Raw genomic sequence first — 26,137 nt, forward strand, 5'->3', positions numbered from 1 at the left:
GTGAACTACCACTTTAACTTATTCTACTAACCCTAACCCTAATTTAACAGGGTGAGTTTAATCTAAACTATGCAGGAAAGTGGATCTGCCAGAGTTGAGAACCCCTGTTTCTAGACAACCATACACAAAATTAAGCATATGACAGTATTTGTAGTAAGAGACAATCATTTGCATTCATATAAGGTGAAGGAGTGTGCATGGTGAATGTAGTATAATATATGTTTTTAAATGAAAATTTTCCCAAGTGAATTCCATTTATATGATAATTTAAAGCTGGAACCCCTGGTTGTTCTTAAGGGAACTGCAGGGGGTTTGCGAGATGAAAAGCTAATAATTAAATCATAATATATATATATATACATATATATACATATATATATATATACATATATATACATATATATATATATATATACATATATATACATATATATATATATATATATATACATATATATATATATATATATATATACATATATATATACATATATATACATATATATATATATATACAAGAAAACTGAAGGAGAATTTTCAGATGCAAAACAGTTTAGTAGCTCTCATGAGATAACGTGAACACTAACAAAAACATGAAAGTTAGCCATAATTGATATTAAACAATTGAAGCTATTTAAAAGGAGCTGATCATCACCTTAAAGTTTAAAGTGGTATGAATATGACTCATTTAAGTAATAAAAAGAAAAAAACTGGCTTAGCTTATGCAAAGTGTGTCTTATAGTAGGACTGTAATAAAACTCAATATCTATGCAATCTTATACATAATTTATGAATGAATCATAAGGATATGGAAAACAAACAAAAGGTCGGTGCCGTAATTGAGGCAATGAAACATGCAATTGTATGATGGACCTGTTAATGTGTCCCGTGTGCTTGCTTTCATCTATCAGATTGTTCAGCTTGTAATAATCCAGGAACGTCCGGGCCACGTTTCTACCCAGCTTCATGTCTGTGGGAGGAAATTAAGGTGCCTTCCAGAACACTTTACACAGATTATTAAGTTGTTTATTTTTACTTATAAAAACCAAAATATAAAGTGACCTTCATACGCATAGATATTGGTCTTTTGACTGTTTTATAGTCACTGGTACAAACTGTGCTGGCATTTTAGAGTCAAATACCTTGAGCCCACTCCAGCAGCCTGTCTCTGTGTTCCTAAAGAGACAGTCGTCAACAAAGCAATATTGGAATGCCTCCTAGGCCCCGGCACGGTTAGAACGTCGGATCCCTCGGAACCTTTAAATCTCTGTTCTGACGTGCCACTTTTAATTGAAAAATAAATAAATAAATAAGAGCCCGATTTTCTCCCATCTCGCACCAACGCGACCATTTGCAGTAAATAACTGGCCAATACCCAGCAGAGCAATGCGGAGAGTAAATAAGCGGGACAGGCGAGCCAGCGCTCAGCTCCTCGTGAGAATAAATCAAACGCCTCTCAGTCAAGTCAGCCAAAGGAAGAAAAAAAATGCATCTCATTCCTGCAGTTACTTACAGCCAGAGCTTTATTTAAATTCATGCATCTACTCCCCCCCCCCCCCCAACCCTTTTTTCCACCGTGCCCACGTTACAGAGCACATCAATTACCAAAAGCACTGCATCAAAGAGCTGTGAGGGCACTTACAATGCAGCTGAAAGAGTGGGAGCCGTTTAACTCCAACAACCACAAGCCAGGCGGACGTTAAATGGAAATCATTTTCTTTTAACCTAAAGGAATAGTTCATCCACAAATGAAAATTCTGTCATCATTTACTCACCCTTCGTGTCGTTCCAAACCAAGACATTCTTTCTTCTGTGGAACACAAAAGGAGAAGTTTCAAAGAATGCACTGGCCATTTTTTCCACGCAACTACAAATAATGCGGACTGGAACTTTCATAAAAGTAGTTCATATGACTCCTCTGATGCCATAAAAGAACAGACTGAACCGAACATCTTTCCTAGCTTTTTTGATGTTGTCCAATTAAATAGTTTTAAGGAAGACCTTGTTCACAAAAGTGGTCTAAATGATTTGTTTGGACTGATGAGGTTCTTGAGTTCGACTCACTGAATCTGTGATCCAGTCACAGTGGTTAACATCTCACTGAAGATTATTAGTGAATAATAGAACAGCTCCCACTTGTGTATGTTCCTCACAAAATATACAGTACCGGTCAAAAGTATGGACACATATATTTTAAATTGTAATATTATTTCACAATATTACTGTTTTTTTTTCTTCTGTACTTTTGATCAAATAAATGCAGACTTGATGAGCATGTGACTTCTTTCAAAAACCAAAAAACAGTAATGTGTCCTAACTTTTGACCAGTATTGTACATAATGCAGGAGTCATATAAATACATCTGAAGCTTGAAAGCTCCAAGCCTCCATTACATTTTTAAAAAAATATCTATATTTGTGTTCCACAGAAGAAAGTAAGTCATACACGTTTGGAACAACATGAGTAAATGATGACAATTTTCATTTTATAGGCCTTTAAACTGATTTCAAATAAAAGCACGATCCTGTGATATAGATCATAGTCTATGTGTGTACTGGACTGTGATGGATCTCTGTATTGTAGGACACTGGCTCAGAATAGATGCTCCATCATGAACTGATAAGGAAGGTTTTCTCCAGCTGTGTGTTGTGGTTAACCGGCTGCTCTTTTGGGGCCGGACACTGTTGATGAATGAACACAGAGGTGTTATTTTTCACCTTTGGCTGTCAGCCTTTTACCGATGTTCTGAGATGACATGTCTGACTGTCAGGGCTGTTGGAGTGAAACAAGAGCCCTGGAAGAAAAACAAGGTGCAAAGCGATTCAGTCGTTTTTTATTTTTATTTTTCCAATTTCTTCCAACAGTCAAAAATCTCCTTGGCCACATAAATTCCGAGGCCATGGCTGGAATCCTATTATCGCAAGCTGTTAACTCATAAACAATCCCTCTTTGATGGGAATGCACCAACCAAACGACTTTCTGTCATGTCTCGTGCATGTAAATGACACACACATATTCACACCCTAAATGACAATTCAATCCATATTCGACTCTGATTTACTTATACTACACTACTGTGTTATTTATAACCGCATCAGTCGCCAAATATAATATGAACATTTGTCAGTGAAATAAAAAGGCACTCAACATGACCTTGATTAGCAGAGAGGTCAAAGCGTCTGTGTTTAAACCTTCAATTTGGGCTCTCGGATCCAGCCATTTGCTCATCACCCCCTGCTCTCGGTGGCCTTGACAGCCACTGCAGTGTATGGAGTCATTCTGGGTTCCATCCCTCACCCAGCGGGCTGATGGGAACTCTCTCCATGACTCCAGCCCCTGTCTTCACACCCCATCTGGCCAGGGCTGCAAACACTGCAACCCTCCAAAAACAACGGCTATTTTTGGATGCCAGGCAGGGAAGATGGCACGGTTCACTTTGAAAGGTTGACACAGAAGACATGGCATGACATGGCATTTCTGTTATGTTTCTAAAGTGCATCGTATTGATTAAGAAAAAGCGTAAAAGATTACGAAGAAAACGTCTAGTTCAGTGACACTCAACTAGTTTTGCCTTTTATGCAAAATGCTAAAATGTTTAAAATTAATTAAAATAATAAATAACAATAAATAATTCAAATAATATAATTAAAACAAAATTAAATAAAAATGTTGAAATATTGGAAAATATAATAATAATTAAGATATTTCATTATTTTTCTTTAATTTTGCACAGTATTATCTTAATTATTTATTAATGAATTATTATTATTTTCAATATTTCAACATTTCTCTTTAATTTTCTCATAATAATACTTTTTGGATTATTTAAAGTTATTTTATTGTTATTTATAAAAATTATTATTTTGTTATTATTATCATTATTATTATTATTATTAGCAGTAGTATTGTTATATTTTAAAAAATTGCATCATAATACCTTTGTATTATTTTTAAAATAAACAAGCTTGTTTAATTTTGCTGAGTATTATATAAAATTATAATAATAACAAAAATAATAGCATTAAATAATAATAATAATAGTTTTAAAACAGCGTTGTTTTAGAACTTATCAGAACAGACCAGAAACCCATTTTTGGTTTACGACCTACCAGCTGAGAAACACTGGACTTTAATGTTATCAAGTCTGGCAATAGTATTAGTCTTTACGCCAAAGCCTCCTCAAATCTCTCTCACTCATGACATCTTTGATTTGACCTCGTGAAAAGTTTCATGCTTCTCCTCTATAAACAGAAACTCTTCCAGCCAGTGTGTGTGTGTGCGTACGTGGAGCCCTGACAGAAATAGCCCGGGACCCTGCGGTGTGCAGATGGCCTCTCCACTTGTGATGTCACATCATACCCATTTATAACAGGAAATATGTGATGGAAGGTCTGATGAAGAAGAGGAGAAGACTTCATCTGCATCACAGCTGTGAGCGGGACTCTCCTGTGCTCTGATTGGCTGTTGGCCACTGCCCAGCAGCAACCAGAATGCCTAGAACAACCTGGAAGCAGGGGGAAATGTGAGGTACTGCCAGAACGTGGGATGTGGCCTGTGGAGGGCCAGAATTTTCCAGAAAATCCACCGTTCCACCTGGACAGTAGACGAGAGCTGTTGCATAATAATGAGACATGAAGGTTAGGTATCCTGCGTGGTGAAGTCGTCACGATCGCAAAACAGAAGCCAGACTGCAAACAACACGAGGCAGAATTACACTTCACAATTAATCACTGATGTGAGAGGAATTTTAATAAATGGGAGGAATTTTGTTTAGAAGTAAACAGTTTAACATCATGAAAATAACCCTATAAACCAGGTGTTCTCAGTCATTTTATGTAAAAAAAAAATAATAATAATAATCTGTGACTCCCTTAATTACTTACGCATTACTTAATTTCCCAAGTATTTTACTAATAATATATATATACACACACACACACACACACACACACACACACACACACACACACACACACACACACACACACACACACACACACACACACACACACACACACACACACACACACACACACACACACACACACACACACACACACACACACACACACACATTTATACACACACCGATCAAGCATAACATTATGACCACCTTCCTAATATTGGGTTGGTCCCACTTTTGCTGCCAAAACAGCCCTGATCCATGCTGTAGTATCTGGCACTAAGATGATAGCAGCAGATCCTTTAAGTCCTGTAAGTTACGAGGTGGGGCCTCCATGGATCGGACTTGTTTGTTCAGCACATCCCATAGATGCTCGATTGGATTAAGATCTGGGGAATTTGGAGGCCAAGTCAACACCTCAAACTCATTGTTGTGCTCCTCAAACCATTCCTGAACCATTTTTGCTTTGTGGCAGGGCGCATTATCCTGCTGAAAGAGTCCACAGCCACCAGGGAATACAGTTCTGAAAGGGTGTAAATCAGGGCTATTCAACTAGTTTGTCATGGGGGCCAGTTCATGAAAAGCATCCCAATGAGGGGCTGGAGAGATATGACACAACAGCAATACAGGAGCCCATATGTTGTATTTTTGCACCATAAAACACTCAAGTAGACTTTTTTCCTACATTTAAACATGCTCATGTTGCATTTTGAAACTGCATAACAACAACATTTTGTGTGTGTATTTTTTATGGGAAAATGCTTATGCGATTTAGCTTAATGGATCATATTCTGGTTGCATCTGCTTGCTGGTTTATAATATACATCATCAAATCTTTTATTTAAAAAAAACAGTAGTTCACAGCAGAAACGGCAACAAGCCTGCCTGTGACTCCTGGCACAAACTCTGGCAGCTGATACATAAAAAATTTATAATAATAATAATAATAATAATACACCTGTGGGAACTTTGACTCATTATTTTAAACCACTGCACGCCACTGAGAACAGTATAGTTTTAAGCAGAAACAGCGAGACCGAGGCAGCTGCTCTGTGCTGCGACTGCAGCTCGTGCAGTATGGATCAGACGCGTGTCACTTCATAACTGTAGGGCCCGTTGTCCGACTCAACTAAATTTATTCTAGAGATGTCTTTTTCACACTAGGATACTTAAAGGGCCGGAACAAATTAGCTTGGGGACCGGGTTTGGCCTGCGGTGCTCCAGTTGAATAGCCCTGGTGTACATGATCTGCAACAATGCTTTGGTAGGTGGTACTTGTCAAAATAATATTCACATGGATTGCAGCACCCAAGGTTTCCCAGCAGAACATTGCCCAAAGCATCACACTGTCTCCGCCAGCTTGCCTTCTTCCCATAGTGCATCCTGGTGCAATGTGTTCCCCAGGTAAGCGTCACACGCAATTGGCCATCCACGTGATGTAACAGAAAACATGATTCATCATCAGACCAGGCCACCTTCTTCCATTGCTCTGTGGTCCAGTTCTGATGCTCACATGCCCACTGTTGGCACTTTTGGCAGTGAACAGGGGTCAGCATGAGCACCCTGTCTGGTCTGTGGCTATGCAGCCCCATACGCAACAAACTGTGATGCACTGTGTATTCTGACACCTTTCTATCAGAACCAGCATTAACTTCTTGAGCAATGAGCTACAGTAGCTCATCTGTTGGATTGGACCACACAGGCCAGTCTTTGCCCCCCACGTCAAACACATAAAAAACAAAAAACAAACAAAAAAAACTAGGGCTGTCAATTGATTAAAAATTTTAATCTAATTAATTACATACTCTGTGATTAATTAATCTAAATTAATCGCATACATAATTTTTGCTGAGAAAGTATTAAATATTTCAATTCAGATGAATCAATGCAGGGTTTTTCCTCTGTCAAAAATGGTCTTCGCTGGTGACAGACATGGTCATCCACACAAACAGTAAAAAGTGCCCTACCCACGTGATCTGCGAGCCCGATACTGACAATAAAGTACCCGTGACTCTCACTGTAATTCTTTCTTGCCCTCTTTGCAAAAAAAAAAAAAAGTGATTTTATAGCTTTGTAAGAGAAGATGCTTTTTTGCTAAACCTGAAAAGTACTAAAAAGTAGCATTTAGAAGTTATATTAACTAATAATATAATCTTCTACCACATCCAATTGAATGCACCTAGCTAACAACAACTTGCTTTGTTCTGGTTTCACCTCACTCCAGTCTAAACTAACTGATTTTATAGGTAGGCCTAATTTACTACACATTGTCATTTAAATAACCTGAAAATATTGTGGATTATTAAGGCTAAATTTACTAACCACTCTTGCTAAATGGGGTAAGCACACTTATGTTCTCATTTCAGAGTTGTTCAAGTAAATGATTCATTATAGACCGTGTGGACAGATCAGTTGTTGTCATGATTCATTAAAATGAATCTGTTCAAATGAGTCATTAGGTCGCAAATTGGACATTAGCGGACGTTGACGCGTTGCGTGCGAATCGCGACTGTTATTAGGATATCGCAAAAGATTTTTCAACATAGAAAACACTTCACCACTGGATAGGATTTTCTTTTTGTTTACTGAAAGTGTGGTTTATGTCAGCTGCAAGTGCAAAGGCGCCTGTCAGAGAAGATGTTTTGTTGAGTACTATTCACACCCAGCGGTTATTCAGGAAAACATTCTCCGAATGCGCCTCGTGAAACATGGATTTGGTCTTACGAACTTTTAGCATTGTGTCAGTTGATTTAGATTATTATGTGTGAAGTAGAGAGAGTGCAAAGACGGTGCTTACTTTACTTTAAAGACAGAGAGAGCTCGCGCGCACGAGGGAGGAGCTCTGCTCATTCTGTCCATCAGCGCAGCAGTCATTTCCCTTCTTCATCTTACAGTCGAATGGTGTCTAGAACGGCCCCAGGTTCAAAGGTCAATACGGAATGGATTAATCTGCGGGGTTTTTTTAACGCGTTATTTTTTCTCAGATTAATTAATCGAAATTAACACGTTATTTTGACAGCCCTAAAAAAAACATATATATATAAATATACACAAACGCATTTTACTATTTAATCTAATCCAAAGTATTTGGCCTCAATGCAATCAAGAGTGCTGGATCCTGCACAAATAAATAGCAGCTGTTTTAGGGCACTCAGTCAGTGATTCTTCTGCGTATTCACCTTTTGCAGCAGCTGCCTATTTCACCTTTGTGTCTGTTTTAGCCTACATTTCCCATAATATTTTAAGAGAAGCTGCATATTTTATATCTGGGAGTAACATACATCTATTAAAAATATGCTAAAAACATTTGATTTTATAAATAAGAAACCTCTGCCATATTTGCATACGTTTTTGTCATCTGCACGAGTAAATATAAAGCAGTTTTATTTGTGTCTTTTTAAAAATTGTACTATATGCATGAATAAAAATACAACAGCTTAAAAGGCTCTAAAGTCTAAAATCTCAGCAGGGCTCTTCACACCATGTTGTAAAAGTCTGGCGGTTTCAGTTAACATATTAATATGCCCACATTTTTCCCAGATATGTGTTCATACTGTGCAACATATTGTGCAATTTTTAACTCTGTTTTTCATGTAAAGCTGATTAAAATATAGCTAATTCAGTGAAGTCTTCATAGAAATTCCATTAGAAACTACGTGTACACTGAGAGTAGTTTCGCTCAGTGTTTTATGCATGACACATTATCAAGCAACTCTTCAAAAGCTCTTCCTAAAGTCATCCAAATGTATTCACAGATTGAGGTATAGAGCCTTCTGCGTCTTCCCGCGGGCTTAAATGGGTTAAGCAGTCCGTGTCATTGGGGCGTGTAAGGTTTTTAATGTCATCGGCAAACGGTCGGATGTTTGGATCGATTGTCGTCTTTGTTGCGACTCAAGGACGGGTCTCCAAGGGGCTGATGAGATGAGACGGAGATGGACGTTTCCATGGCCTGACAAATAATTTGTTTACCGGATTGTGTATCTGCACGGAAACGCTCTCACACAGACAAACGGACAATGATGGCCCAATGACAAGGAACAAGGCACCCTGGTCTGGAGCCGGCCGTGTGTTAACAAGCAGACAAATTAGGGACAAGAGTGGCATCAATACAGTGGAGTGACAGGCCTGTCACCAGGGTGTCACAAAGTGCCAATTAACAATGCTAATTAAAACGGTAAACAAGAGCACATAAAGCACGCAGGCATTGTCTCCCCACTGCTCAAACTCCCAGTAAGGACCTTTTGTCCGGCCTCTGTAGGGCAAGACAGAAGTTAACAGCCGTAGAGGACAAACTCAGGCTTTGGAATTTCATTTGGCAGAAATCCGAGCAGGAAATTTTAATAATGCTTCATAAGTGCTTCAACGCTTCAAGTGCATCTATGTATTTAATCAAATACATCAGTGTGTCACACACACATGCATCTAGACAGTCTGAAATGTACGCGATGTAACTTGGCAGACCACTCGCTGCCATTTTCCCATCAGAGACGGCCCTGTTGTAGTGTTAATAGGAAGGAGATGACCATGGGCAGTGGTGCTAAAGGGCTGAGATAAGCACTCTGGTATGAAGTATTGGCTTTAAGAGCAATGCAGAGGTTCAGTGGCTGGATTGGCCACAGGCCGGATCCGTCTGCACCCACACAATCAAATCCATTTCATGCCATAAAGCTCTCAAAGACCAGAACACTGCCGTATCTGATGACCTCTTAAGACAATCTACTCCACAGATAGAGAGCGAAAGAGAACCATATCCATTCTTTCGTGACCATTAGAAGTTTCTTAACTCACACTGGAAAGCACTGAATCCATCTAAGCCCATCTAAACCATCAGCCAAAAAGTATAAAACAACAATCTGACTGAAAACAGACAACTGATGACAACATCTTTCCAAACACTCAAAAGCCGAAATCAAATTTCTGTCATTGTTTACTCTCACTCGTGTTGTTCCAAACCTGTATGACTGACTTTCTTCTTCAACATCTTTTTGAAAAGCGTTATTTTGTCCATGCAATGAAAGTCAGTGTTGTCCAAAAAGCATTGTGATTGTATGGACAAATTGAGATGTATGTACCACAGAAGAAAGTCAGTCAGTCAGGGATGTTTGGAACAACATAAATGAGAGTAAACAGTGACAGAAATTTCATTTCTGGTTTCAGCGTTTGGAAAAATGCTGTCATCAGTTGTCTGTTTTTAGACAGTTCATTGTTTTGTACTTTTTGGCTGATGGTTTAGATGGCTAAATGATAAGTTAATGATGACAGTTTTATTTTTGGGTGAACTGTCCATTTGAGTGTTCCTAATAGTAAGTAATTAAAATCTTAATTTATCACTGCTGCAGACATGCTGCACATAAAAATTAGGAACAGTTAATGAGGCATTAAGAGCACTGCAGTGAGAAAGCAACTTTGAAACCGTTAGCTATTAGGTACTCACATTTTTTAAGTAATTTAAATACAGTCAAGATTTTTTTAATAGAAAGCTCACACAACAAGATAACAAAAAGTCAAATGTTTCAAATGCTACTATTTGGTATTCAAAAAAAGCCCTTCTCTTTACTGCACTTCTGCCAATCAAGCTATTGTTCGGCTGATCTCATGTCAGTCATTGGCAGTTAACTTGAGGATCAACAGGCTACGACTGATGTTTAAGGCAGCTGCATCCACTGAGCTGCCTGATCTGACATTGTGCTTGTGCTGGATCACTTTATATGTACGACCTATTCTCAAGACAGCACTGCAACATTTAAGCTCGCTGGGTCCAAACTGAAGCGTCTGACATTGAAGGGTGGTGCTTGATTGAGTGGGACTTTTATAGCTTAGCCCAGGGATAACAGCTCTCTCAGTAGCCGTCTGTAGCCTAAAGGACAAAAGAAAATGGCACAGTCGCCATAACACGGCGCGATTTTTCTCCCTCACGCTCCTTCTCTCTCCCTTCATTGATGACGAGAAGTAGAAGACTTGTTAACCTGTCAGACGGTAAAGGGCAGAGGCAAGATTATTGTGAATGTCTCTCTGAAACATTCCCCATTTTAGGTGTCTAGCACTAAGCCTTATACTAATCTTTACCCATAAGCTAAGCTTTAACCTTAACATGTTGTCTCGTTCAAACACCACACCCTTAAATGCAATCATAATTCTAATCAATCCCCAAGCACAGCTTTGATTATGTCATGGGAAATTTTCACACAGACGTGATTTATGTTTTTGGATAATCCTTTGTTGGTCCTGAAACAACATTCTTATATAGACTATTTGAGAGAAATGATCAGTTACCCTTACCAGGTTGACAAGTTTTGGCTGGTTAACATGAGAAGTTAGCCCTTGCAGGTAGAATCAATGAACAACAAACTAATAGTTTTCTGACCAATGCTAGTGGTTGAAAATAGTGCAGTTTTAAAAATAAACAAGCCAAACTGATGGGTTTACTATGTTACATTACATATGAACACACGAGGGCGCAATAACCGTCTTCCTCTCGCAAACGATGCGTACAATGAAAAAGTAATTTCATCCATTAGGTGACAGTCTCTCTACTGTAATTCTAATCAATCCCCAAGCACACTTGGATTTTGCCATGACAAATATCTTCAGAAAAAGAAAACTAAAATGGATTTCAGCACGGATAGCACACACCAGCATGTCTGTACCACAGATGTCTGCTAAACTCAACAAACCAAACTTTATTCAACATTTTCTGAAGTTCTTAGGACGATGAGCTCTGAGACATCAGTACAAAGTGATTTGAAAGTCACAGAGTGAGCTCGCTCCATCAAAGCATCCAGCTGGGTGTTGAACGAGATCCCAGACTCACTCGGCGCTCACCTGTTTTCAACACTAACGATGGTGTGTCATCAGAACTTCTCTCCCACTTTTTCAAATGAAATTGGAACAGCAAGACTCGGACAAAAAGCATTCCATTATCCCTGATCAATTAAGTTGTTTGGTTGGAGATAAATGACAATGATTGTGGTTACTATGAGGGAAGTGAGATTATTAACAAAAGTAAATATCTTTTGTTAAACTGATAATCGTTATCGATAGTTTGGGATGTCCTGTAGAGCTCAGTGATTCCCAATCAGAAGTACTTGGAAAGATTTTGATAGGTAACTATAAAAATAACAATAAAGATATAGTTCGAAAAATACTGTTGTAAATATAAAAGAATAGCAGAGTCCACACCACAGCTATAACGAAAACGATATAGAGAAACAATATCGTTGGGATCACTTTGAGAACAATTTTTTTCCAGCTGTTGAATGATAAAATACTGACAGGCAATCAGAATCCATTCTAATTTAAGTGCTCGCACATTTAAAATGCCAGATGACATTGCAGAAAAGTTAATCGTAGAGGTTCAGAAAAAGCCACCACTGTTTGACAAGTCAAACCCCATTTTCAAGGGTATATGGAAAACAATTGGTCATACCCTCGGAATAAATGATTAACGATGAGATCATTATGCCAGATTAGCAAACAGTGTAACATAAAAATTAGGCCTACCTCAGGTAACCAGCGCTAGTTTCGACAACATTGTCTTGCTTCCTTTGAAGTTACAGTAAGCACTGTTTTTTTTTTTTTTTTATTCCACTATATTGACTTCGTCAGCTGAATTCACTGTTAGATTAGATCGATTACACTAGCTATTCACTCGAAACATAGCATGCTGAGGACATCTGCTGGTTAAAAATGTGTAAATGCAACAAGAACAGCAAAAACATGTACAAACTTTCAAACTACAGCGAACAAGTTTAGAATAAACGGACAATTATCATTCGTTAGTGTGGACGCAAATGTAGTTATCGTTATAGTTATCTTTAAAGTTATCATTCTTGGTGTGAATGGGTCTTAAGGATGCAGTACAGATCATTTTTATTTTTTATTTTTTTCAAATTTTTATTGTTTATTTTCACAAGTTCAAAACCTTAAAGGAACACACCACTATTTTTGAAAATAGGCTCATTTTCCAACTCCCCCTAAAGTTAAACAGTTGAGTTTTACCAAAGTCCCTTTAAGACAAGTCATTTCACTCGGCGGCCATCTTTGAAACGCCTCTCGGGCATCCTGGGCATCATGCAATCTCTTTTGAATGGGGAAACATCAAATTCTCCAAAACTGTTCGCCAACCTTACGATTAAATTTCATATTTGAAATCACCAATGAAGTCTAACAACAACCGGCTTATAAATTTAGTTTCTAAACACTCGAATCATGACAAAAAAAACTGTATTTTTTAGGCTGGATCAAGCTAATGCGCATGCGCAGACCTAAATGCGCGTCTCTTCTGCCATGTTTCGGAGGCGCGCGTCTGACTGTTTCTATAGAAACCAGTGATTCTGACGGCCGCTGAAGTGACGCGATGACTTTACCAGTCGGCGATTGGCTCTTATTTAGAAGGCGGGACTTATCCCGCCATATTACGCGTTACACTTTCTCCCATTCAAACCAATACGAGTGACACGTCTTGTGTTATTCTATAGTCTTGGGTTAGAATCACCGGTTTCTATAGAAACAGTCAGACATGCACATCTGAAACATGGCAGAAGAGACGCGCATTTAGGTCTGCGCATGCGCATTAGCTTGATCCAGCCTAAAAAATACAGTTTTTTGTCATGATTCGAGCGTTTGGATAAAACATTTATAAGCCGGTTGTTGTCAGATTTCATTGGTGATTTCAAATATGAAATGTAATCGTAAGGTTGGTGAACAGTTTGGAATAAACAGGAGAATTTGATGTTTCCCCATTCAAAGAGATAGGGCATGATGCCCAGGATGCCCGAGAGGCGTTTCAAAGATGGCCGCTGAGTGAAATGACTTGTCTTAAAGGGACTTCTAACGGCCGCTGAAGTGACGCGATTACTTTACCAGTCTGCGATTGGCTCTTATTTAGAAGGCGGGACTTATTCCGCCATATTGCGCATTACACTTTCTCCCATTCAAAACAATACGAGTGGCACGTCTTGTGTTATTCTATAGTTTTTGGTTTTACCATTTTCGAATCCATTCAGCCGATCTCCAGGTCTGGCGGTAGCACTTTTAGCATTGCTTAGCATAGATCATTGAATCTGATTAGATGCTCAAAAATTGCTCAAATATTTTTCATGTTTAAAACTTGACTAGAGTTTTAAACTAGTGTTACCCTTACCACAGTTCAGCGTCTAAAGGATATGGCCATCCCAACAATCTTCAGAGTACTGACAGGACCAAGTGGATCATCCTCCATGGCTGTAAATGTAACATTATTATTATTTTTAGTTAGCTTGAATGACCAGATTGAAAAAGCACTGCTGTTGTTGTTAGCTACCTGTGAAATGCAATCACCGAGGGCTAGGTTTGCTCGATCATTTGGCTTATACAGTATATAGCGTTAGTAGTTTTGTTGTAGAGTTCTGGTGAGGTAGTGCATAGTTTGATTAAAAGAAACTTTAATTGTCTGTATTGTTTATCTACAGTTTCTGTGGTACAAAATACTAGTAATGTTACATGCCGTCATCTCATTGATGACGTCCGAAGCCTCGCTTGGCATGACTAGTTCAGGAAGCGGCTTGAATCTTGTAAATTCGCAGTCCTCTGCCCTGTTTAACTCAGCCACTTTCCAGTTTTAGACTAAAAATATTGCCCCTCCTGCCTATTATGAGCAAAGACTTGATTTACATCTGCACCAAAGTAAATATTTTCTGAACCACCTCTCACAAATGTCTCTATGGTTGCAAGGCACGCTCCCTGTGCAAGCAGGTGGTCACGTTGGTTATGTTGACGGAAGTTAGCCTGTTTTCAGGCACTGCATAATATCATTGCGCCTGCTGCACCCATGGTACAGCAGCAAAGTTCCTTGATTATTACGCCAGGATGACAGTATAGTTCCTAGACATATCGGCCTAGAAAATCGCAACTTTTTATTTTCTGTCGGTCTTAGTACATGATGTAACTACAGAAGAGTCAAGTTTTAAATAGTTTAAAATACAGAAACTCTTTGGTAATTTTTGAGCGAGATGCTAACGGTCTAGTCAGATTTAAAGATCTATGCTAAGCTATGCTAAAAGTGCTATCGCCAGACCTGGAGATCGGCTGAATGGATTCGAAGACAGTAAAACTCAACTGTTTAACTCTCAAAAATAGTGGCATGTTCCATTAAAAACAGTTAAAATGCTAAGTTCCTATTTAAGCTATTCAAGTGTAATATGAGTTTAAAGTAACACATGAAATTTAGCGTAGATGAGGAGGCTGTGGGGGTACATAAGACCTTATAGTGCTATAGCTGATGTACACACATTCATATACGGCTTGTCTCACTAAAAGGTCATTTCAAACCACACTCTATGTTGTCAATCTAAATTCATAAGAAGTCATAACCACCTGCAGCAGTTTCATACAGAGACACCTTGGCGCCGCAGGCATTAACCATATTATAACGCCTGGGGGATGCTGTGACGATGATAAAAATCGGTTACAGGTTAACAACGACCGAGTCAGGAATCCATCATAAATTTCTTCAGATTTGCGTGACATTACAGGTGGTGATAAATCATTAAATGTGCTAAATTATTCCCTCAGTGCTGCTGCTCAATATTCCCGATATGCTCAGTATTCTATAACGAGACAAAGGTGAAACAAAAATGTGAGAAATTGAGCCATTTGACTGAAGGATCTTTCAATGTCTTTTGTCATGAATGCAGCATTATGGTAAATGGTGAGATCTCTATCCAGGGGGTGCCACTGTCAACATTAGGAGTACATTATGAATGTGTGTATGGGTGCATGTTTGTTTAGTGGGGTTGGGAAAGGTGAATTAATTCCTTTGCAGGTAATTATAGCGTTGTCATTGTTTTTGTTTCTTACCGGGGACTGAAGTCATGTCTGTAAAGGTCCCTGCTGATAATTTGCACGCTCCATAGACCTGCCAACCGGCCTGTAAAAAGTGGCATGTCACATTCTGGTAACCTCTTTGCCCCCAATCTATGCACTACATGCCACGGCAAATACCCTTCCACTACTGGAGGCTGACACCCTCAACCCTCACGTGCCACACACACAAACTAACACACACCCTCCCAGTTCTACAACGTAATAACCATTTAAAAGTCACACCATGTACAGTTTTTCCCTCAATTGTTTAAAAAATCCATTCTAATCTAGACTAACATCTTAAACCATTTTTTAAAAAACTTTTTAATGCCATGGACTTTCAAATATGGTGATCCTCTTCCTAAGATATAAAGGCAGTTTATATTTTCAGACTCACTGATGTTGTCATTTGACTAAAGCCAAGAGAAATCATTAAAACGTTATCTGAAAAATATTATTATTAATTCATTGTTCATTTTTTTATAGTGCTTTTCACAACAAATAACGGTCTCTCTGAAATCTCTGATATTTTCAGCAGACCCTAGTTTAAAACCCCCTGACTATAGATGCAAAGTTCTAAATGGCACAGGCTAACAGGTCCTTAACTTAATATGCTTGCAATCACATCATTCTGTACAGGGCACAGGGGATTGGTTCATGCTGTATCAGTAGCCAATTAGCTGGCTGCTCAACCTTCAAAAACTTGGTCAGCATTTGCTGTAGCAGTTGCAGCACGCTTTCAAAAACCCTCCACCTTCCCCAGCTCCACCTGTATAGATCTGCTATGGGTAATTCACGTATGCTATATTGTACAGCAACAGCAAGTCTTACTTGCTCACAGCAGCGTGTCGTGTATTTATCGGCAGTAGCAAGTCCTGTACTTGTTCTGCAGCAGCAGCCGCAGCATTAACAACAGCCGCCAACCACCAAGACCAAACATATCAACACTGTCGTATCCATTACCATGTCAAACAATCTAACTCTAACTATGCAACTGCAAAGCATTTTTACTGTATAGTTACATGCAGATTTTTTTTTCCTGGTGGCAAGATCTTTTCCTCAAATGAAACACAAAAAACAAAATTGTACATTCAGTAAATGTTTGAAAAATTGGATTGGATTTTTTTTTTTATCTGTACACAGCAATTTATGACGATTACAGTAGTTTAATGAATGATATATAATCATAAAATGATATGGCTGTACATGTGAAGGCCAAGCTTAAGAAACTGTCATTATAGTAAAACATGTCAAAAAAACTGACTTGTGAGAACATTTAAAGTGGTTCTCACTGTCTTAAAGGCTTATAAATATCTGTGTGTGTGCCCAGATGTGTACGACAAAGACTTTACAAATGATCTCCCACTAAAACATGCAAACGGTTCCGGGTTTATACCCAACATCTCCTACGATTCTTCCCATCCGGAGTGGCAGGTTCCTTATTGTTAGCTTGTGTTTTGCACACATCTAATAAACAGCACAGCCCACAATCAGCTTTAACCTGTCGCTACTTCACGGCACAGATGTTTTAAGTGATGGGGAAAAAATGCTGTTTCAAGGAGAGAGGCCTCACAGGTAAGTTATGACTCTTTCCAGCAAGCTGTAAATTGCCTTTTTTGTTGTTTCTATCTTTTCTCTGTCACTAAGGGAAAATAATCTGCAGGGCTGTGGAGTAATTCTACATGGATGGGTTTCTTATTACCACGACTAGAGCGGCTGGGCCTTGGAGATGACAGCCCAGTGAGGCAGCAGGCGAGCGGAGAGAAACAGTGAAAGCGATGAGGCATCAGTCAGCAGCTTTACTGCTCGCTCTGAGATAAACACCCAACAAATAAATAAATTAATGCAAGAGAGGCCTGTAAATATGAGCGTCTAGCAGCTGGGTGCATGACAGAGTGATACAGGGGTGAAACGCACACATGTGCAAACACACACACACACACACACACACACACACACTCACACACACACACTCACACACACACACACACACACACACACACACACACACACACACACACACACACACACACACACACACACACACACACACACACACACACACACACACACACACACACACACACACACACACACACACACACACACACACACACACACACACACACACACACACACACAGAGAGAGACACAAGCTCATAGTTCAGCGAACTCTTTTCCTATCACTAGAGGGCACTTAAGCTACACACATCTTGGGTTTGCACAAAGACACCTTTTAGTCATGGAATTCAGCTTTTTAGTCAGCTTTCAACTTTAGATTTAGATATTAATCTGCACAGAGCACCCCAAAAAAAATCATCCACTGTTTCCCAAAAGCTCCGGTTCTGTATTGCTGTAGACAGTATTATCTTTCCAAAAAGGTGTTGCTAAACCCTATTTAAGGTCTTTCATCTTAGACCCCTTAAAATCTGATTCACTTTATTAATCATTCATTAAAAGTACTCATTAAATATTATTTCTTTGTCTAGTCAGTGCTGGTTGCTTTGCAGTTGCTAGGCGGTTGCTAAGGTGTTCTGGGTAGTTGCTATGGCATTACCAAGCAGCTACTATGAGGTTGCTAGGGTATTCTGGGTGGTTGACAGGGTGTTGTTAGGCTATTATTGGTGGTTGCATTGGTTGTTAAGGTGTTCTGGATGATTGCTATGCAGTTGCTGAGGTATTCTGGGTGGTTGCTAGGGCATTCTTGGTGGATCCTTAAGGTATTCTGGATGATTGCTATGCAGTTGCTGGGGTATTCTGGGTGGTTACTACTAGGGTGTTGATAGGGCATTCTTGTTGTTTCTTAGGCATTGGTTGTTAAGGTGTTCTGGATGATTGCTATACAGTTGCTGGTGAATTCTGGGTGGTTGCTATGCGATTTCTAGCGTATTTTTGTATGGTTGCTAGGCAGTTGCTAAGGTGTTCTGGGTAGTTGCTAAGCAATTGCTAATGTTTCCAGGGTGGTTGCTAGGGTATTAAGAATGGTTGCTAGGCAGTTGCTAAGGTGTCCTGGGTGGTTGCTATGCCAGTTAGTATGAGGTTGCTAGGCATCGATAGGGCATTGCTAAGGTGTTCCAATTAAAGGAAAAAATATTCCTCAAATGAGTCCACCTGGGACTAAAATCCTAGAATTGCCCCTAATCTTACTAATGGATTGTACACCTGCTGGTGTTTGCTCAGAATTAGGTTGTAAAGCAGGAGAAACCTTAACCCTTAGGACACTGATCTCCCACTGAAACATATGCATTATGTTCTTACAAACACACAAATACTCACATGGACACTCTCACACAACATTCTCATCGACACAACTAGGCAAGTCGACGTCTCTCCTGTGTCTAACAGCCAACCAGGTCAAAGCCTCGCTCTCTGATAATGATTCCCAGAATAATTAAGAGATCAATGAGTGAGCATTGCTCCCGGTAAATAAGGAGATGGAGTTGTACGACCGGCATGCAGCTTAAACGCAGGAAAGAGAGCCGAGCTTCAATAGAGTGACATTATCACCCCAGCCTTCATTATCGAACCGTGACACCACCCAGTTTGTCGCTCGGTGCACCTACATTGGAGAGATAATTTCAGAAAGTAAGACAGCAGCACAAGTCATTGGCTTTTGTCTACAGAGCTGCAGCATCGATTCGAGAAAATCAGGTCTTTACACCAGCCATATGTTCCTCATGAGGGGGAAAATTCAATGAGAGTGGAGTTCTTGATCGCTCTAGTTGGAGCAAGACTCTTTAGGGAAGATACGTAGTGACCGGGCTGTTTGCTTGTCACTGAAAAAAACAACTCACAAACAATTTATAACCAACAGGATCCAGCTCCTCTTCAATATCTCTCTGTCAATAATACGACCTGTGGTTCCTGTATCTAAACACCCAAAACTTAATCAGTTCATTATGAGACAGAACAAATTTGTAGAGACAAAACAAAATGAGAAATTCGTCCTTCATCTGTTCATTTTATCTTCCCTTCCTCTTTCAGACAGCAGGAGGCTTCAGGGTCAGAGATACCCGAGGAGAACAGAGAGAAACAGAAGTGTCCAAGGTCTATAAAAACAGGAGAAAGCTATTTCTTAGCATTCGCATTCATCTCAATGCACGCTGTCCCAAATCCTTCACTGGGGACTATTTTGAGATGTGACGTGAAAGGTAGCAGACAGGGCAAAATATATGTCTGTGCTTTGCTAAAACTCCATTAAAAATATAAATAAATAATTAAAGGTGCCATTGAACGTTTTTTTACAAGATGTAATATAAGTCTAAGGTGTCCCCTGAATGTGCCTGTGAAGTTTCAGCTCAAAATACCCCATAGATTTTTTTTAATTAATTTTTTTTAACTGCCTATTTTGGGGCATCATTAACTATGCACCGATTCAGGGGCTGCTGGCCCTTTAAATCTCATGCTCCCTGCCCATCGAGCTTGCGACTCTTTAATACAGTGCATTTACAAAGTTCACACAGCTAATATAACCCTCAAATGGATCTTTACAAGATGTTCGTCATGTATGCTGCATGCATGCTTCGGGTCATGTGAGTATAGTATTTATTTGGGTGTTTATATTTGATTCTGAACGAGTTTGATAGTGCTCCATGGCTAAAGCTAACATTACACACTGTTGGAGAGATTTATAAAGAATGAAGTTGTGTTTATGCATTATACAGACTGCAAGTTTAAAAATGAAAATAGCGACGGCTCTTGTCTCCGTGAATACAGTAATAAACGATGGTAACTTTAACCAACAGTAGCCTACATTAGCATCATGCTAACGAAACATTTAGAAAGAAAATTTATAAATATCACTAAAAATATCATGATATCATGTATTTTTTGCTATTGTCCTTGCTTGCTTACCTAGTCTGATGATTCAGCTCTACACAAATATATGTACAATACCATTCAAAACCTTGGGTTTGTAATATTTTTGAATGTTAATGCTCTTAATGCTCACCAAGGATGCATTTATTTGATCAAAAGCAGTAATATAGTAAAATATTACCGCAATTTAAAATAACTGTTTTCTACTGTAATGTATGTATTTTATTCCTGCAATGGCAAAGCTGAATTTTCAGCACCATTACTCCAGTTTTCAGTGTCACATGATCCTTCAGAAATCATTCTAATATGCTGATTTGGTACTCAGAAAACATTTCTTATAATCAATGTTGAAAACAGTTGAGCTGCTTAATATTTTGTGGAAACCATGATACATTTCCTTAATGATTCTTTGATTAATATAAGGTTCAAAAGAACATTTATTTTAAACATTATAAATGTCTTTCTAGTCTCTTTTGATCAATTTAAATGCGTTAAAATCATCTTACTAAACCCAAAATTTTGAATGGTACCTATATAATGAAAGGATACAGCCATCCTCAGTGTACGGCACAGGTGAGGTGCTTCCTGCTGTCAGGTAGCTGTAGAAGGAGACCTCCAGCGTGTAGCAGTATGACGTGTCATCCAGCAGACCACCCAGGAAGCGACGACCGGTGCCGGCCTTGACCAGATCACGGTTAAACGTTGTACTGGACTGGAAAGGACACACAGAGACACAACACAACAGAATGATTAATAACAGTAAAATAGAGAAAACAGAGATGAACATTAAGACATACTTGGGAGCAGGGATGATTTTTTTTTTTTTTTTTTTAGCTATTTTGAGAAGGGAAACCATGAAATACAGAGCTATGATTGGCTGATTAAAGGCATCTTTACAAGGTAAGTAAGTAAGTTTCACCGCTAGAGGTCGCTTATTCAAAACAATAACAAAGGTGTAGTTTGATGATGCCGTGAATGAGTGTGGAATCATGGGAGTTGTCATCTTCACCTCCACAGCCGATGGAAAGCAATCCGATGGGACTGTGGTACGAAGCAGGTTGGGGGCGAGAGCCTGCATTTTTCGTTGCTGTTTTCATTATGCTTATGTCGTGAGTGCTGAATTACTACCGATACAGGCCGCTTATTTGACAAATTAAAATTGTGGGGTAACGCAGCGCTGTTTTACTTAGTCAAAACAATCATATTAAAAAACATTGGAGTGTGTTCAAAGTTATGTTATAACACTGCAGTAAGCTAGATCGATATTAGAAATATCATTAATAAAAGCTGGATGACTTGTGCTGCTAAATGGCATGCAATTAATATTAAAATATATAGTATGGTGGAGAAAATGCTGCATTACTGTTACTACAAATAAAGCTCTTTCTGATTATACTATCTTAGCCACAAAATAGTGTATCTGAGGCATGGTACAAACATGTTAGTTGTGGTGAATCAAGAAAACAAGAGAGTCAAACAATAAGACTAACCTTGTTGAGCTCTATAACAATGATTTGTTTTCTGTCGATAAATGTATCCAAACAATTGTGCACCTGTCTAATAAAACGCATAATATAGTTATCTTTGGTGTTTCCATGGTTTCTACAGAAGTAAAACCGTAAATCAAAGGTAACGCGGATATGACGTCATTGACAGGCGACACAATGACACGGGATGTTCCCATTCAGTCGGTCACGTTCGACGTACGTCGGACAGACCGACGAATAGGAATCTCGCCAGAGAAGCCAATCTACTTCGAGTGTAACTAAACGAGCCAATGCACATTGGCATGCAATCATCTGCATCAGCTGCTCACCTCGCAGCGCGGGTATATAATGAGCAGCAGGTGCGTTGCATCTTCAGCTTTTCGCTTCGGAGCCGAACTACTGCAAACACGGTGGTTTCTACGAGCGAGTGTTTGAAGAACGGACTTCAACGAGCCAGCTCTCTCTCTGACTGCTCTTCTCGTCCGGTGCAGGAGGAACAGCACAGCAGCGGGGCCGATTTTTTCTTCTTTGCTTTGTGTTTTGCCTTTTTTATTTGAGCAAATTAAGCTGTGTATCAGCGTGAAGGCCGTTTTCACGGCTGGTGACGGTGCGCTTTAAGAGCGCTAAAAAGCTGTTCTCACAGCTGGTAAGAGCAGCGTCTGCAAAGAGAGTGCACACGACAGGCTGCACATTCCCTGTCTGTGCTGCAGCGGCTATTCCCCTGCGTGCTTCAGCACCTAAAAGAGTCAGTCCTTGAAAGAGCTTACACGAGTAGTTCGCGTCTTTTTAAAGATGTCGTTCTACTTGTGTACTGCTGGATGCGGTCGTTACCTGGCGCCCCGGGATGGTCACCAACGCTGTATCGCGTGCTTGGGCTTAAGGCACGCTGAGGCGGCGTTTGTGGACGAGTCATGTACCCATTGTGGGATGATGACCGTCGCGGAGTTGCGGTCTAGACTCCAGTTCCTGCAAAGGGGCGGAGTCCCGGTGCCGTTGCCTCGTTCCAATCCTCCTCAGAGGGTTGCTTCGGGCAGCGGCACTGGTGACCTGAGGATCACGGTGAGCGCGCTTCCTTCGGGGAACCAACCCCCTAGGAACCCTCATCCCTCCTGCACTCCGCAGCCAGTAGAGCTGCCGGGGGAGCTTGGTGGACCACCCCAGAGGTGTGTACCATCCGTATCCTTCGGAGCTCCCCAGGATGACCGGATGTCGATCGCTGCATCGGAGGGTGAGCCTGATACTTCCGCGGATGACGATTCGGCGCAGCTGCCTCCCTCGGGAGTGACAACTGTGCCCGATTCAGACCCGGAAATGATGGCTATGCTTTCCCGGGCCGCCAACAGGGTCGGGCTCGTGTGGAATCCTCCACCGTGTCCCGAGCCCTCGAGGTTGGACGATTGGTATCTCGGGGTGGCAAGGGCTGGTTCTCAGCCCCCCACCCCAGTGCCTTTCTTCCCGGAGGTGCATGAAGAGCTCACTGGCACGTGGACGGCACCTTTTACTGCCCGAAACCGTGTCGGTGGGTCCTCCTCCCTCACCACCCTTGACGGCGGGGCAGCGAAGGGTTATACGCGCATACCCCCTGTGGAACGGGCCATTGCTATGCAACTGTGCCCTAACTCCACCTGGCGGGGGGAGCCGTCTCTCCCTTCCTGGGCCTGTAAGCACTCGTCGGATCTTACCGGCAAGGCTTACCAGGCCTGTGGGGAAGCTGCCTCTGCCCTACACGCTATGGCGTTGTTGCAGGTCCATCAGGCCAAGGCACTGAGGGATCTGCACGAGGGTGGTCATGACCCACAAGTTCTTCAGGAACTTCGTGCCGCGACGGACCTCGCGCTTCGTGCGACGAAGGTTACGGCGCGGTCAGTGGGTCGTGCGATGTCCACACTTGTGGTCCAGGAGCGCCATCTCTGGCTGTGTCTCGCGGACATGAGGGATACCGACAAGGTCAGGTTTCTTAATTCCCCCGTGTCCCAGACCGGCCTCTTCGGCGACGCGGTCGAGAACTTTGCCCAACAGTTCTCGACTGTACAAAAGCAGTCTGAGGCCATCAGTCATATCCTGCCGAGGCGGTCAGCTGCTGCTCCACCACCGCCCGCAGCACCTCAGACTGCTCGTCGCTCCCGCGCCCCAGCAGCAGCAGCCTCCGGCTAAGCGGCGCTGTGGAGCCGGTCGCGGTCGGGGCGCCCAGCCCGTCCCGCCACCCCCCAAGAAGAAGGGTGGCAAGGCCAAGTCCAAGCGGCCCTAGGACGGGCGACCCGGAGATGGAGAGGACTGCTCTACAGGAGGTGGTGACCGCACCGCTCCTTCCCCCGGAGGAGGGCCGGGTGGAAAATCTTTTGTTTCCTTTTGTTTTTGTTCCGCCGCTGGCCCAACAGCCAGCGGTACCCAAATTCTCAATAAAAGAGCAGTTTCCTCTATCTCCGGGTCCGAAGAGGGCTCGGAGAGCAGTGGGAGGGCAAGAACCTCACCACTCTCATCCCCCTCTTCTCTCGCCGCAGCGAGCAGCAGGCAGTCAAAGCCTCGACTGCTCCCTCTGTCCACCCGTGGAAGCAGGTAAGTGTTGCACAGCACACTGTGACGCCGCGTCGGGCCGCCTCGCAGAGAGAGCCCCCCGGGCCGCGTCCCTGCGTTCCACCTCGCTGCCCCGCTGCGGGTGCGCCTGTGGTTCCTCTGGTCCCGCTGGTACGGTCTCTGGGGGCCTGGTTAGCGCTCACCAGTCCGTCCCGCTGGCTCATTCGGACCATCAGGCTCGGCTATGCGATTCAGTTCGCCCGGCGTCCCCCCAGGTTCAGGGGTGTCCACTTCACTGTAGTGAAAGATGTCGATGCCCCTGTCTTGCGTGCGGAGATCGCAGTCCTACTGGCGAAGGATGCGATACAGCCGGTCCCTCCAGCCGATATGAGGTCAGGGTTCTACAGTCCCTACTTCATTGTACCCAAGAAAAGCGGCGGGTTACGACCGATCCTGGATCTGCGCGTCTTGAATCGGAGCCTTCACAAGCTACCGTTCAAGATGCTCACGCAGAAACGCATTTTCGAATGCGTCCGTCCCCGGGATTGGTTTGCAGCGATCGACCTGAAGGACGCGTACTTTCATGTCTCGATCCTTCCGCGACACAGGCCTTTCCTGCGGTTCGCGTTCGAAGGTCGGGCATATCAGTACAGAGTCCTACCCTTCGGGCTGGCCCTGTCTCCCCGCGTCTTCACGAAGGTCGTGGAGGGAGCCCTTGTTCCCATGAGAGAACAGGGTGTTCGCATTCTCAACTATCTCGACGACTGGCTCATTTTAGCACAGTCCCGGGATCAGTTGTGCGAACACAGGGATTTGGTGCTCAGACACCTCAGCCAGTTGGGGCTTCAGGTCAACTGGGAAAAGAGCAAACTCGCCCCGGTGCAGAGGATCTCTTTTCTCGGTATGGAGTTGGATTCGGTCGAGCAGATAGCACGCCTCACAGAGGAACGTGCTCGGTCAGTGTTGAACTGCCTGAATACGTTCAACGGCAGGACAGCGGTCCCACTGAAATTCTTTCAGAGGCTCCTGGGGCATATGGCGGCTGCTGCGGCTGTAACACCGCTCGGTCTGCTTCATATGAGACCGCTTCAGCACTGGCTTCACGGCCGAGTCCCGAGATGGGCGTGGCAGCGTGGCACGTTCCGGGTGTCAATCACTCAGGAGTGCCGCCGAACCTTCAGTCCGTGGTCGGACCCCTTGTTTCTTCGGGCAGGAGTGCCCTTAGAACAGGTGTCCCGGCATGCTGTGGTGTTCACAGATGCTTCTGCCACCGGCTGGGGTGCCACGTACAACGGGCATGCAGTGTTAGGGGTTTGGACGGGACCCCATCTGCATTGGCACATCAACTGCCTCGAGTTGCTGGCAGTACGCCTTGCTCTGAGCCGCCTCAAAGGCCTGCTACGGGGCAAGCATGTACTGGTCCGTACGGACAACACTGCGACCGTTGCGTACATCAACCATCAAGGTGGTCTACGCTCCCGTCGCATGTCGCAACTCGCCCGCCATCTCCTCCTGTGGAGTTGGAAGTTTCTGAGGTCGCTTCGCGCCATTCATGTCCCCGGTGTGCTCAACC

The 26,137-nt window shown here is 42.0% G+C and overlaps 1 protein-coding gene across 1 annotated transcript in view; it reads right to left on the minus strand.

Moving 5' to 3' along the window:
* Nucleotides 1–26,137, minus strand: part of agbl4 (AGBL carboxypeptidase 4) — a 410,833-nt gene that overhangs the window by 1,152 nt on the left and 383,544 nt on the right. Inside the window, exons 11-12 of the mRNA XM_067394590.1 lie at nt 21,113–21,275; nt 874–970 (exon numbers count right to left, since the gene is read on the minus strand). Coding sequence (XP_067250691.1) covers nt 874–970; nt 21,113–21,275 — 260 coding nt within the window. The remainder of the gene's footprint in view (nt 1–873; nt 971–21,112; nt 21,276–26,137) is intronic.

Source organism: Chanodichthys erythropterus, chromosome 9 (genome assembly GCF_024489055.1).
Source record: "Chanodichthys erythropterus isolate Z2021 chromosome 9, ASM2448905v1, whole genome shotgun sequence".
In the NCBI taxonomy this organism is placed as follows: Eukaryota; Metazoa; Chordata; class Actinopteri; order Cypriniformes; family Xenocyprididae; genus Chanodichthys; species Chanodichthys erythropterus.